Here is a 13,687-nt window from a genome sequence, read left to right as displayed (position 1 = left end):
AATATAAAATAAAGGCCATGGTCTCTTTGTCCATGCCCTAAGTCCCAGATCCCTCCCTTAGGGCTCGGGGCTCCAAGAGGCCGACACCAGAGTCTCAGCTGCCATGGACTAAGGGTGGAGGAGCCCAGTCTGGAGCTCTCCTGGAAGACCTACTGTAGGTCAGGGAAGCAGTAGGAACGAAGAGAAACCGATTTCCGGGCTGTAAAAGACCCTCAAGAGAGAAGGGAGGTTAGGACCACAGGAAAGGGAGCACGGAGGCGCAGATGGGGGAGGAGAAAGGGAAGCAACGAAGACGGGAGAAAAATTCAGAGGACAAAAGGAAGGCAGGGGAACATGAAGAAGGAAAGGAAAGCAGGTTAGGAGGGAAGGAGGACGCAAAGACAGGAAGGACGCTAGGGAGAGAGAGCAAGGGAAGAAGAAGGGAAGGTGCCGAACAACCCTGGGAGAGGTAGGAAGGCACTTGCGGCTGGCGGGGCGCGGGAGGCCACGTCGGAGCAAGGATCCGGACGAGGGTGAAACAGTCTAAAGCCAAAGGTCAGAAAAGCCTAAAAACCCTGGCCCGTAAGGGAAGTGCGGCCGCCGGGCCGGTGGGCGGGTGGGCCGGTGGGCGGGTGGCCTGGGGCCGACGCGCTGGCCCAGCGGGCTGGCTCCGGGCACCTCCGCGGCTGTCCTGGGTCCCGCGCGCGCCGCTCCGTCGGCCGGTCCCGGGCTGGCGCTCGGGGAAGCGCTGCCCCTAGGAGCTCGAGGCCGGGATGGGCAGTCCGTGTAAGCTGCTGAGGCCATCCGGGGCCTTGCCGCCGGGGCTGGACGGCTTCCGATCGGCCACTGCGGGAGGAAGCACAAGGGTGTCGGGCCACTGGCTGGCGCAAGAGAGACCCGGAGGCCCGGACGTCCGCAAACGGGGTGACAGCGCGAGCACCTGGGGTGGACGCTCCGGGGGTTCAAGAAAGAAGCCGGGGCCGCTGGCCCAGGGCCCACGCGCCCGCTAGCGCCCGCCCGTCCGGATCCCTCGAGGGAGCCACTCGCGAGCACAGCGCTGGCGCTTTTGCCAAGGCCCCGGACCGCAGCCGCAGCCGCAGCCGCAGCCGCAGCCGCAGCCGCAGCGCGCTGGTCTGCCCCGCACCGCCTCAGCAAAGGCAGCGAGGGGCGCCGCCTGCCCTACGACCGGGCGCCCCCGGGCGGGGAGGCTTCTCAGACCAAGACTGCAGGGAAGGAGGCAGGGAGACCCCCGCGCCCCTCCTCGGACCGCCGCCCAGTCTCCAGCCGCGCGCGGGCCCAGGGAGCTGCCAGCCCGTCGGGTCCACCGTCCCCCGCGGCTCGGGACGCTCGCGGTGCGCAGGGGTAACCGAGCTGGAGGCGGGTCTCCGAGGCCGCCCCTGGTGGACGGCCCGCGGCGGCCCGACAGTCCAGCTGCGTCCGCCCTGCGGGCACAGCACGCCCCGGGGCCTGTCGCCTCCAGATTAAGTGACAGACCAGACGGCATTCTGCGCGTTGCTCTATGAGTTAGAGTTTGGGAAAGGGGCCCAAGATTTGCCTCTGGAAACCAGCAAAGTGACGCCACGAAGGCGCAACCTGTTTCTCCTTTCCCAGCCCCGGGCCGCTCAGCTCCTCCTGCAGGAAGTTCAAGTTGTTTATACCTAAAGGTGCCCATTTCAGCTTTCTTCTTTTCCCCTGCAACTCCTTCTTTAAAGGGGGTGCTCGAAGCGCTTCACTTTGGGATCAGGAGTAACTCTGGATTTTCTTGCCTTGCAGCTGCCCAGGCCAGGTGCAACTTGCGGTGGCTGCGGGGAGCCACGGGGGATACCCCTGATTGGAAACCACACACACACACACACACACACACACACACACACACACACACACGGTTTCATAGGGGTTTTCAGGGGGTTCTAAAGACCTTTCCAGGGCCAAGTGACCACCACTCTGCTCTACCCCCCCTCTCAGCTCTCTTTCCTAAACACAGTTGTGGCGGCTCAACCAACAAAGTCTTCTGACCCTTGCTTTCCACCCTGTACTCACTTCAAGGTGAGGACCTGTTTAGAAAACATCACAGGAGAAGGTTTCTCAGCTATGGGCCGCTTGCCTTAGATGCCACGGAGAAAATGAACTAGTATAATATAAACACTGCAGGGGCCAAGAGACAGATTCCACCCCACTGGACAGGGGAGACTCCTGCTGCTATGTTCTTAGCTCTGTCCACGGCAGACTCTCACCATAGGACCTCTCCTCCCCTCCTTTCCCACCCGCAGGGCCCCGGGGAAGCATGAGTGGCTATGTCGTGGGGGCTTCAGAGCCTTGAGCCCACATTAAGCCCCCTGCTAGCTCATTTCATCTTAGGGGGTGGGAGGGGAGACAAGGGAGGGTTTTCAAAATATTGAGACTGCGGTTGCAGGGTCACTGGGACCAAGGTTGGGGCAGATGGAGGGGGGGTCTAGGTAGGGGACTCCAGGCCAGGTCAAATGAAACCAAGAGGTGGTTGGATATCTCAGGCCAACACCTGCACCCTAATGCTCTCTGGCAAAGTCTGCTTTCAGGATCAATCCTTCAAGAACTAATCGCAAGCAGAGATGAGTGGACTGAAGCTTCAAGTTCAGTTTAACAAATATAAGCATATTTTCTTTGAGGAATATGCAATATCTTCTAGATTTGATATTCGAATGATACTCGAATCCATAGTTTTTCCAAAGCCCCTCTGGGAAGGATTTTAGAACCATGAGGTTTTGATGGTTTCTGAAAACACAGTGTAATTGTAAATACCAGTTGTCTTTCGGGAACATCTAGTGAGGCCTGTCACCTGTCCAGAGGTGGGAAAGAGGGGTGTGGAGAGAGTCCTGTGCTGGCTACAAGAAATCAGAAATCCGATGGATACTGAGATTCCAAGAATATCAGGTACCTTCCAAAAGTAGATGAGGTGGAGCTTTCCTTTTCTCTCAGGCCCCAAGAATCAAAGTTTCCTTTCACAGATGGAAAACATAAATCATATATTCTCATCTACAAGTTAGGTAGGGAGCCCAGCCTTGCTCCTCTTTACCAAGATAAAAACAATGAGCAGCAATGCAAAATTTGACATTTGATTCGGCTTTCCTCAGGGTAAGTTAATGTTCATTTGCACCTAGTTTGGAGGATGCACTGAAATAGATGGATGTGCAGATAGACAGGTAGATATAATAGCATATGTGTGTTGTGCATGTATGCACCAGATGATCAAAAGTATTTGCTTTGTTACTGAGCATTCATAATATTAAATTGCCTTCATTAGAAAATTTTTGTTACTGAAAAAAATTCAGTAAATGTTATTCCTACTATTCTTAAAAACTGAACAACAATTAATGATAGTAAATGGGATTAGTTAGGGTTAGACAATTTAAGAAAAGATTAGAAAAATATTAAAGGCAGTGATTCTTATTACTTTGTAATTTTTCAAAGACCAGTGGGTGGGGAGGGCTGGGGGAGGGGCAGGGGAGAGTCTTTAAAGTCCACTTTTCTGCCAGTGAGAAGGGTAAAACTCCATGACCCAAATAGGCATGTAATTCTCATGATTTTTATGTTCCTGTCCAAACACTAACACTTGTATGCCAGCTTGAGAAATCATTTTTAGTAATGGACCTGATTTATTCGATGATCTTTTATCTAGATCTTTCAAGAACTGTGAGAGTCAGGAAACGAGCATTAATTTTTTATAACTAAGGTAGCTAATTATTGCTGTGGATCTTGAAAATGGGTGGGACGTTTCATAACAGGAAGCAAGTATACAGGTAAAACCTGAATGTCACAGCCATTAAATGGCCCTGTATTTCAGAAAGAAAGTATCTTCTAAAGAAAATCAACCATGAACAGATTCTCACCCCCTCAATTCACTAGAGTTAGTTTAGAATTCTGAACTGTGTGTTTTCCCTTCGGATTGTTACCTACACGTCATATTTTGTTTCTAATGTAGAGTCATGTCTCCAGATGAAGTGGCTGGGTTAGCAAGCAACCGCACTATTCTGGAGATAAAGAGCTTTCTGCAACCCCACACACACACCAGAGGGGGGTGGAAATCATTGCAATTTGTGGATCTACTTTTCTAATTCAAATGACCTGCTTAGTTAAATGACTTGTGTAATGGAGAAAATTCCATTTCTAGTCCTAATTCAGCACATAACTTCTTTTAAGGAATCAGGCAGATTCAAGGCCCTGAGCAAAAGCACTCACCATGAGACACCACAATCTGTCCTGAAATGTAAAGCTTTAAGGAGTTCTAATTCTCAGTTTTTTAAATTTATGCCCCGAGATGTTTATGCTCTAGAAAAAATGAAGAGAAAAAAAAAAATTCCCTCCACTTGACTGTTATTTACTGATGGCATCTTAAGGGTTTCTCTCTCCCTGATCATGCTATTGCAGCTCACTGAAACTACATGGAAATAAAGGTTTTTGCCTGAATGTCACAAAGATGGAAGCCCCGCCTGTCCCCTGACTAACGTCCATCTTGGCAGATGTGAGGAAGATCAGGTGGTAAAAATCCTTTTGTAAATCTAAAACATCCTTCCCCATACTGCCCTCCAGGTTGGTGCTGTCTCCTTCACTGCTGGGGCTGGGACCCCACCCCTGCCCCAAGGTGACTTTTCCTCTTCTATAGAGTTATAGAAGTTGCACATTTCTGGTGAAAAGAACCTACATGCAGGAAGGTTTGAAATTAGTAAATCCAGCCCTTGTTCGCCAATGAGGAAAATGAGATTCAAAAGCAGGTGAGCCTTTCCCAAGTTATAGGGGAAAAATAGAACCCTGAGGGCAATGTAGGAAGACGCCCCTCACACTGTTGACCATCAATGAAATAAGTACCTAAAGTCTGTTACTGGACTTATCAGGGAAGGAGAAGAGGAAGGAGAACTTCCTGCTCCATTTCCCACAGAAAGAAGGACCCCCAATCACACAGAGTTCAAAGGTCTAGATTGGGGATACATGGTTGAAATGCTCTTTCCATTCCCAAAGCATATGGTTAAGCAAATGAATCAAAGACCAGGGACAGGAAGGAAGGAAGGAAGGAAGGAAGGAAGGAAGGAAGGAAGGAAGGAAGGAAGGAGAGGAGAGGAGAGGAACAAAGGAGAGGAGAGGAGAGGAGAGGAGAGGAGAGGAGAGGAGAGGAGAGGAGAGGAGAGGAGAGGAGAGGAGAGGAGAGGAGAGGAACAAAGGAGAAGAGAGAAAGGTACCCAGAAGAATCAGGTGTAGTCCACCACAGAAGGCAAAGCTCCGCAAGCTGAAGAAAGGTGAGCCTGGATGATGCTTCTGAACCCTTCTGCAGATGGAGAAACTGAGACCCAGAAAGGAGCAATGACTCGGTCAACGACACAAAACCAGGTTCAAACCTGGAGCTCTGTTTGCCAAACCGACCCTCTTCCTTCTCTCTCAGTACAAGTCAGGAGGGACAGTCCTACCGCCTCTCTCAAGCTCTGCCTGCCTTTCTAAGGACAGGACATACACCTGTTATAAATCAATCTGCTTCAAGAAGCTAAAGGCTTAGGAAGGATTTATGCCCGGGACCCACTCCAGCCCTCCAGCTCTCCCCTCTCTGTCTCTCTCTCTGCCACCTTGTCCCGTGCTTACCCTCCTTCCTTGCACCCCTCCTCGCCCTAGGGCCATCCACCGACGCCCTCCGCACCCAGGCCCCTCACCTTCCCGGCTGGGATGCTTGAAGGTCATCGCTGCGGCCAGCTCCCCGCCGTGCACGGTGACGCCAGCCCCAGGGGGCGCGAGCGGGGGCGGCTGCGCGGGCTGCCACGGCGGGCCGGGGGCGAGGTAGCCGGCGGCCGGTGCGCTGTAGACGCCGTGCTGGTTGGAGGCCGGGTAGGCGCAGGCCGGCAGGAAGCCGCCCACCGCAGGGAGGCCGGAGGCGGACTGGAGGGACGGAGAGGGACAGACCATCAGCAGCAGGCAGTCCCGCCATCCTCTCGGGCGCGCGCAATCACTGAGCTAGGGAATCCTCGTTTCCCCCTGCGTCCGCTCAATTGTCCCCCACTCGCGGCCTGGCCTCTGACTCTCCCAGTCAGGACTCTGGCAAAGTGATTTCCAAGCAGATTGTTAGAGACAATAGTAAAAGGCGAGGGGGCTCGTGGTGTTCACCCACCCGGATTCAGACGAGGGGAGTCCTCTCCCTTCTGGGTTCTGGGTTCCAGCTTCTTTTTTTCTCTTAGAAACTATCTTGGCAAAAAGCAAGGAATTCCCTGGGCAGCCCCCCCCCCCCCCCCGAGCTAGTGTGCTTGAGAAAAAGGGAGAAATAAGTATGTGGCGCTGACCCTGGCGGGCTGGGGTCCCTGCCCCGGGGGTCTTCTCTTCTCTTTCTCTCCCCGCACCGCCAACCGACCGCCCTGCGCCCGTTGGACACCGCCCTCCCCTGCCTCGCCGTCACTTACCTGAGTGTATTTAATATCGGCCTCCAAGGCCGGCTTCTCGAGCCCGTTCACGGCGGGCGCGGCCGGGAAGGCCGAGCGGTTCACCGCAGCCCAGTCTTCCATCTTGGGGGAGTAGGAGGCCCCTTCGCTCCCAGCCAGGGCCCCTGCGGGGACACGGGGTGAATTAGCGGGGCGCCCCAATCTGCGCTGGGCACGCGCGCGGTCCCCCGGCCCACACGTTTCCACGCCAGCCTACAAACACTCGCTGGTACCCGCGCGGGCCGCCGAGGGTCCTCCGGCGCTCCTGAGCTGCTCAAAGGCTCTGAGAGCGACGGGAGGCAGAGGGGTGGCGGGTACCGGGTTTCACTTTCACTCCCAGCGGGGCAGAGGGAAGAAAGCTCCCCGCTCCTCCCAACCTCAGACCCGCTTCCCGCGAAACAGCAAGACTCTGGTGGCAGGTGACCTGTGGGGCCAGGGCTAGGCGCACTCAGCCCAGCGGACTTTAACCTGTCTGGAGACTGTGCCCCCGAAAGTCCAAGTTCAAATCCACAGCAGGCTCATGGGAATTACATGGGTTTCTCAGTCTCAACAAGCGTATGGAAGGCCATGCAGAACTGCCTCTGGATACAGCCCAGATCTCCCAAAAGAGGCAACAACCCAGAGACCCCTGTGTGTCCCAGGCACAGATCTGCTCCTGGAGCATGTGTGTGCATGGGTAACCAAGAGAAGACTCCAGATTTGAGTGCAGACCTGATGAGGTCGCCTCCCAGTCAACTGATTGCACCTTGGGAAGCTCTGGCCCAGCACTAGCCACAGCTCTGGCTTGAATCACCCGGAGAAACAAAGCTGTACCCGGCATCTGCCTTGGAGGCGCACCTTACTGCCACTGGAGCTAAGCATTCATTTTCCTTCCAGCCGGCCCTCCTCTCTCTTGAGATAAGGTGAGTTTTGCTTCTTACCCCCATCCTGAGTCTGCTCATCTAAGATCCTGCAATTCCCTGGCTGGTTGTTGGGAGCAGGGGACACTGTGAAGAGACTGGGGACTCCATCCCAACCACGTAAGTTCCTTCTGAGCCTTAAATCAAGGCTACCCCAAACCTCCCTCCCACTCCCTCCCCTGCCTCCCAGCCCTGTGAAGAAAGAGGAACTGACAGGTTATAACTGCAGGCAAAGGGCAAATCCTTGCAACTCCCCCCCGCCCCCCCCCCAGGATGGCTGGGAGATCCCTGGTCCAGGAGCTGCAGGGCTGCTGGGCCTGCTGGAGATGTAGGCCGCTCCTTAGGACCTGCCAGACAGCTCCCGTTTCCCTTTTACTCAAAAGACTCTTTGGGCCTGGAAGGAACAGAACCCTCTGGGGAATGCTGAGGGAACCCAGAGGATCAGGATCATAAGAAAAGGTCGCAGGATTGACTCTGTGGTTTGTTTGGCTTAGATCTGGTGATAGGGTTTTGCATACTTTTTGCAAGAATGAAAAAGCACAATTTCAGGCCTCCGATTTTGTGGTCAGCGATTGCTCTTCCATTTGGGAAATATTTTCCATATTTGTCATAAAATGTTCAAGATGTCAGAGGACTCCCACAGAAGGCCCAAGACCCTCAGTCTCCCTGGCCAGGCCTGAACCCTCCCTTGAGCCAAAACTGGTCCGAGGAAGATGTGACCCTCTACCCGCATGTCCACGCCCCCCCCACCTCCAATCTCCATTTCTGCCCCTTCCAGGAACGCTACAGAGGGCCCCCCAGACTGACCTGTTTGCTCCATAAACGTCCGAATGCCCAGGATGTTGCTGACCGAGTGCGCCGAGGGCCACGAACGGGGTATGCTGACGTGGCCTGCTGTGCCCGGGACCCCGTGGTGGCTGCCCATCTTGGCGCCCGTGGGCGACACAGGGCTGGGATACGGGTACTGGTAGATGTGGTTGTAGGGCAGCGCGGGCTGCGGCGGCGGCTGCTTGCTCGCCTCGTAGGGCCCGGGCTGCGCCAGGCTGCCGATCTTATTGCGCAGGATTCGGCTGATGGAGCTCACGGAGGGCACGTTGTACTTGTCGCAGACGCCGTCGGCCAGCAGCCGGTCGCGGATCTCCCAGGCAAAAATGCCAGGGTCGCCCTGCTTGTAGTCCCGGATGTGCTTGACCACGTTGGGGGTCGTGACGCGGGGTTTGCTGCCTCCGATGGCTCCGGGCAGGATGGAGCCCGTCTCGTTGTAGCGCGCCAGGATCTTGCTCACGCAGCCGTGGGATACGCGAAGCTGCCGGCTGATGTCACAGGGTCGGATGCCCAGCTGCGCCAGCTCCACTATGCGCAGGCGGATGGCGTTGGGCAGGGGGCGGCCGTTGACGAACACGCCGCCCAGCTGGTTCACCTCGCCGTACGTCTGCTCTGCGGACGCGCCGGACGAGAGCAAGCAGGCGGGAGAGAGAACACCGGCGGGTTAGCCGAGCAGGGCGGCCGCCCCGGCGCGCCCCGGAGGCGCTCGGCGGGCGGGTCCTCGGCGTCTCGCAGGGCGAGCAAACGGCCCGGGTCCGCGCGTGGGAGAGGGCGCCCGCGAAGGGGCCGCGGAGGGGGCGCCGCGCGCTTCAGCCCTGCGTGCCCGGGCTCGCTTTTGACGCGTCCATTGGTACGTCCCCTCCGACATCCCCTGGGGCGGCGCGCCGACCTCCCCCCTCCCCAACCCCGGATGGCTGGGGGCGTGCGGAGGACGCGCCGGGTCCGGGACCCGCGACCGGGAGGGAGGAAAGGGAGGCGCCGGGACCCAACCCGCCTCGTCGGCTCACCCGCGTCCCGCTTGCCGCCCGCCCCTTACCCATAGCGTGCGGGCCGGCGTGCTGCCTGGCGCCGAGGCGGCCGGGGCTGGGCCCGGCGCAGTCCGGGAGAGCTCGGGCGCCGCCGCCGCGGGAGAGGCATAGAGGGAGGGCGCGCGCGAGCCGAGAGCCGCGGCGGCCGGGCCGCGGGCTGGAAACTCGCGGTGCGCCGCGGCCGAGCGCGCAGCCGCCCTCCCCCGCCGCCGGGCGCTCCCAGGACACTCTCCACGCCCGCGACCCCAGGCCTAGAGTGAACTTCATCCGATTGGGAGAAATTCGTCTGACCGGGAGGCTGCAGCGTGCGGAGATCAATTTGACGTGTCCTCCACGTCAATCTCGGCAGTCACGCCGGAGACGCGCGAGTTGGCAGCTCATTGGTTCCCGTCACTGCATCCGGCGCCCCCCTCCCAGGCCTGAAACTCTACCCCCTCCTCTTGTCCTCCTCCCCCCTCGGCCTCCTCCGCAACCCATCCCCCCCTACACACACACACACACACACACACACACACACGCAAATCCTAACCCCAGCGGGACCTTGGACCTTCCACTCTCCTGGCTCCCCTTGAAGCCCCTATGCCTCCGGTTTTGAGAATGATGGGGTAGTCGTAACAAATTGATGAGTGTTTATTAGTGCTACTATTAGTACTAGTACTAGTTTTGCTTTTAGTTTTATTACTACTTGCACCAACATTACCGCTAACATACCAGTGGGGAAAAGTTGGTCATAGCAAGGTCATTAGTGTATAGCTGCCTCTACGGCCCCTCTCCTGACAGGGCACGGAGAGAGTGGTGCCAGTAACCCAGCTCTGGTCATGGCTGTGCTGTGGTGAGTGTTCAGCGTGGTGCCTGGTGCTTGTCCGGGAGAGCTATTTGGGGTTGAACAGACTCCTGAGTGTCTCATTTCCAGAGGACACCCCAAACCAGATTTCAGGGAAATTTTTATAATACTTAACTGCCACCCACTCCATTGGGACAGTAGTGTGATTTTAGTGATGTAAAAAGGGCACATTCTAGATTCTGTCTGTCTGCGGACACGTCCACCCACTGGAACTCATTTCTGATAGGTGGCACAGGACACCAGTCAGAAAGTAATTGTGGGCTGCTGCTCCCAGGAACAGAGATCCTTCATTCTCAGACCCCAGGCTTGTCCTGGTGGCCTGGCCTATGGGAGGTCACACACCACAGCTTCCACTCTAGGCCTAAAAGACAATTCCTTTCCATCAGGCCAGAAAGCCCACATCCTTTTCCACCGGGGCGGCCTAGCCTCATCTTCCACCCAGCACCTGTGGCTTCCGGGGGTCTTGTTAAGTCAGGAATGGTCCTTTCCCCTTTATTTGTGTGAGGGTTGGCACAACCCTGAACTCTTTGGCCTTAGCATTGCCTGTCAACACTTCTCCATTTCTAATTGAGTCAACACCCGATTTTGGACTTCCCAGCTTGTGTCGCCAACCATGATCCTCCCAGAGGGAGTCAGGCAGTGGGGTCCAAGAGACAGCAGGTGGAGGGAGAAAGCTCCCGATTTTGCACGGAGCTGACAAAAGGAGGCTGAGATGTAGGAGTTCCGAGCTGGGGGGTCAATAAGCACCAAGGGCATTGGCGGAACTAGCAGGAGCAGGAAGGGGGCACCTACGAGGGAGTGCTCAGTTCTCAGGATTCCCCAGCTCTCCTCCGGAGGCAAGAAGCGTCCCCGGTCCTGCGTCCCCGAAGAGTCTAGAACTTGGGAGCCGGCGGAGAGCTGCATACTGCGCCCACTCAGCGCCGCTGCGGGAGCCGCTGCGGGAGCCACAGATGCACCCGACCAGCGCAGCCCGGGGAGTAGCGGCGATCCTCTTTATCCTCCGCTACCGGGCCAGAGAGCATCCAATCGCTCCTAATCGACCTGTGGAAATGTGTCCGGAAAGCCTGCGCCCTATACCCTGGCCTCTCCGGACAGAGAGCGAGGGGCTCGGCAGGGCTGGGGCAGGGGCCCAGGCAAGAGTCACCCTTGGAAAAAGAAAACCCAGGTTCAGAAGAGGTGAGGACTCTCCCCTCCGCTGCACGGAGAACACAGTGCAGTCTTGGGCTCTGGGAGCGTCGGGGAGGCCACAGGGACGGGGAAGAGGACAGCCAGCGCTCTAGCAAGAGGAGAGTGGGGTGGAACTATTTGGAAGAGGAAGCCTGTTTAAGACCGTCAGGGTCGGGTTACGGTCGGGAGTAGGGGAAGGGGCGGTATGGATTAAGGTGGGCACGCCTGAGCGCGGAGCTCTGCAAAGGCACGGAGCAGAGAACTGAGCACACACAGGACGCGGAGTGTTCAGAGGCTGCAGGAGTGGCATGCGCACTTCCCCCCTTAGTTCTTCCTAGGTCCTTTGGAACCTGTTAGCCTTTGATCTAGATTTTCATCGCCTGAATTTCAAGTCGGGGGCTGGAGACCAAAAAGATGGGTTCCTAGAAGTGGGAACCACAGCATCCATAACCCAGTGCACCCCCAAGACCAAGTGAAGCAGCTAAAGCCATTTTTTGTTTTTCTCCTGTAGGAGAGGAGTCGAAGTGCATGCTCAAGGAAGAGCAAATAAAGTCAGAAGTGCCACAGTGCGAGCTGGTTCGCAATTGCCCCGTCAGGGGAACATCACTCCGTGTCTGCTAGTAGAGCGCTGGCGGCTGACAAGGAGGTGCCCAGAGGGGCAGCGCAGGAGAGCATCTTCTGTTCATTCCCCTGGGCTAAGGCCGTTGAGGCTGGGGAGGTAGTTGGAAGACTGGGCCCAGGAGTTCTTTATGGTGTCAGAGCCCGCCAGCTCTCACTTCACATCCCACATCTTCCTCTCACCCCACTCCACCCCTCCAGCAGCCGCCTGCCGGTTACGGGGACCACACAGCGCTAGCCGCAGCCTACTCACCGCCCGGCCCCCGAAAAAGCTTACAGTTTGTCGCCCCCTGTCGGCCTCCGGCCAGACTCTGCAGATTCCCCTGGCGGGCTGGGCTGGGGGCGAGACGGTCCAAAGGTGGGACTGTCGAAGGCAAGGAAGGAAAGGAAACGTCTCTTCTACTCCCTGGGATGCAGCTTGGTCCCCTATACGACCAAAGGGATGGCGGCATGGTTGGCTCTGAACCCGCAGAGGTAAAAAAAAAAAAAAGAAAAAAAAGAAAAAAAAATCTCAGTCCCATGTGTAAGCGGACTGGGTTTGGCTTGGTGGTTTTGAGCGCCCAGGGCGCACGCTGCAAGTGAAGGACGGTTCCCAAGGGCCCGGGAGCCGCCGAGCTAAAGGCTCGCGCCGGGACTTGTGACATGACTGGTCCAGCGAGCGCTGGACGCCCTGAGGGCTAAGGACGGACATGAGGGTCCCCGAAGGGCCCCCGGGAACTGACCCACATTTCCCAAGGCAGAGAAAGGAGAGGCAGACTTCGGGCCAAAACCGTGAGTTAAAGATGAGGCAGGAAAAGAGTGCCTGCTTCCCCCGCTCCCCGCGGCGATGGGGGTGTGGATTGGGCGCTGGCGGCGGTGGGAAGGGTCGTTCAGGGTCATCCCTGGAGTGACGATCACACCTACTTTATGCATCCTGCGTCGTTTTAATTTTTGGTGGGACTATCTCAGGGAGCCGTTAGGATGCAAAGGAAATGTGCTGGTCGCTGTAGGCCGGGGTGTTCCCGGGAGCCGCGTATTTCATGGTCCTCGGGAGCCGATGAAAGCCCGACTCTGGTCCCGCGGGCTGGAGAAGCAGCCTCGAGGTCAGACGCGCCCCGGCTTGCATGTCAAGCCTACCAGGGAGGACCCCAGGGCAGGAGACACAGGCAGCTTCCCGGGAGGGCCAGCTCGGAGCCTGTGCCTGAGGACCCGCGCGGCTCGCAGCAGCCTCCCGCCCCGGGCGCAGAACCCGCGCGGGCTCCGAGCGAGCAGCCCCAGAATCCCGGTCTTCCTTCCGAAAGCCGTGCTTTGGCCTGCGGAGCAGCAGTGGCTCCAGCCTGGGTCCCCGTTCAGCCCCGTCCCAGAGTTTCTGCTGTGATTTTAAGAGCACTGTGCGATGCGTCGTGTGGTCAGAAATCGAACTCAAAACGAATCTTAATTTTCCTTCTTCAAAAAAAATAGCGCAGGCTACAACGCCCTTTATGCCCCAAGTTATATAGTGCGCCCCCCCCACACACACACACAGATTTGCAAAGATCCCACGCATCACACTTTAAAAAATGCTAATGGTAAGAAATGGCTAGCTGCAAGGAGACACACGGGAGGAAGAGCCTGACCCCAAGAGGGAATTGCAAACTCTCCTGGAACGCGTGAGCAGCAAACTAGCTCGCGGGAACCGGGAACGTGAGATAAAGTAATGAAATGCCACCTGGAGTGGCCGCTGTGGTGGAGGGAGGGGGGGGCAACAGGGAGGAGGACTCGAGGCTATATCGGCCCCTTTGCGAGTGGTGCCCACGGAGTGCCGGGCTGCTGCGACCTCCCCGCCAAGGGGACTCACCGCGAAGGCGAGTGGGGGAGTCGCGCCCTGCACCTGCCGCTCCACTTTGGGACACACTCCACAAATCCAAATGAAGGTGCTTA

General features: G+C 57.1%; 1 protein-coding gene across 1 annotated transcript; it reads right to left on the bottom strand.

Annotated features, from left to right (window-relative positions):
* Positions 1 to 602: 602 nt before the first annotated feature.
* PAX1 (paired box 1) lies at positions 603 to 9,426 on the bottom strand. Its single transcript, XM_041733445.1, has 5 exons — positions 9,168 to 9,426; positions 8,114 to 8,743; positions 6,390 to 6,532; positions 5,652 to 5,874; positions 603 to 825 (listed from the first exon to the last, which is right to left on the bottom strand). The coding sequence occupies exons 1-5, from the start codon at positions 9,424 to 9,426 to the stop codon at positions 734 to 736; spliced, it is 1,347 nt and encodes a 448-aa protein (XP_041589379.1). The 3' UTR covers positions 603 to 733.
* Between the last annotated feature and the right edge of the window lie 4,261 nt (positions 9,427 to 13,687).

This window comes from Vulpes lagopus, chromosome 18 (assembly GCF_018345385.1).
Source record: "Vulpes lagopus strain Blue_001 chromosome 18, ASM1834538v1, whole genome shotgun sequence".
Taxonomy (NCBI): Eukaryota; Metazoa; Chordata; class Mammalia; order Carnivora; family Canidae; genus Vulpes; species Vulpes lagopus.
Note: the sequence above shows the minus strand (reverse complement) of the source record. Positions and strands in the feature narration are given on the sequence as shown.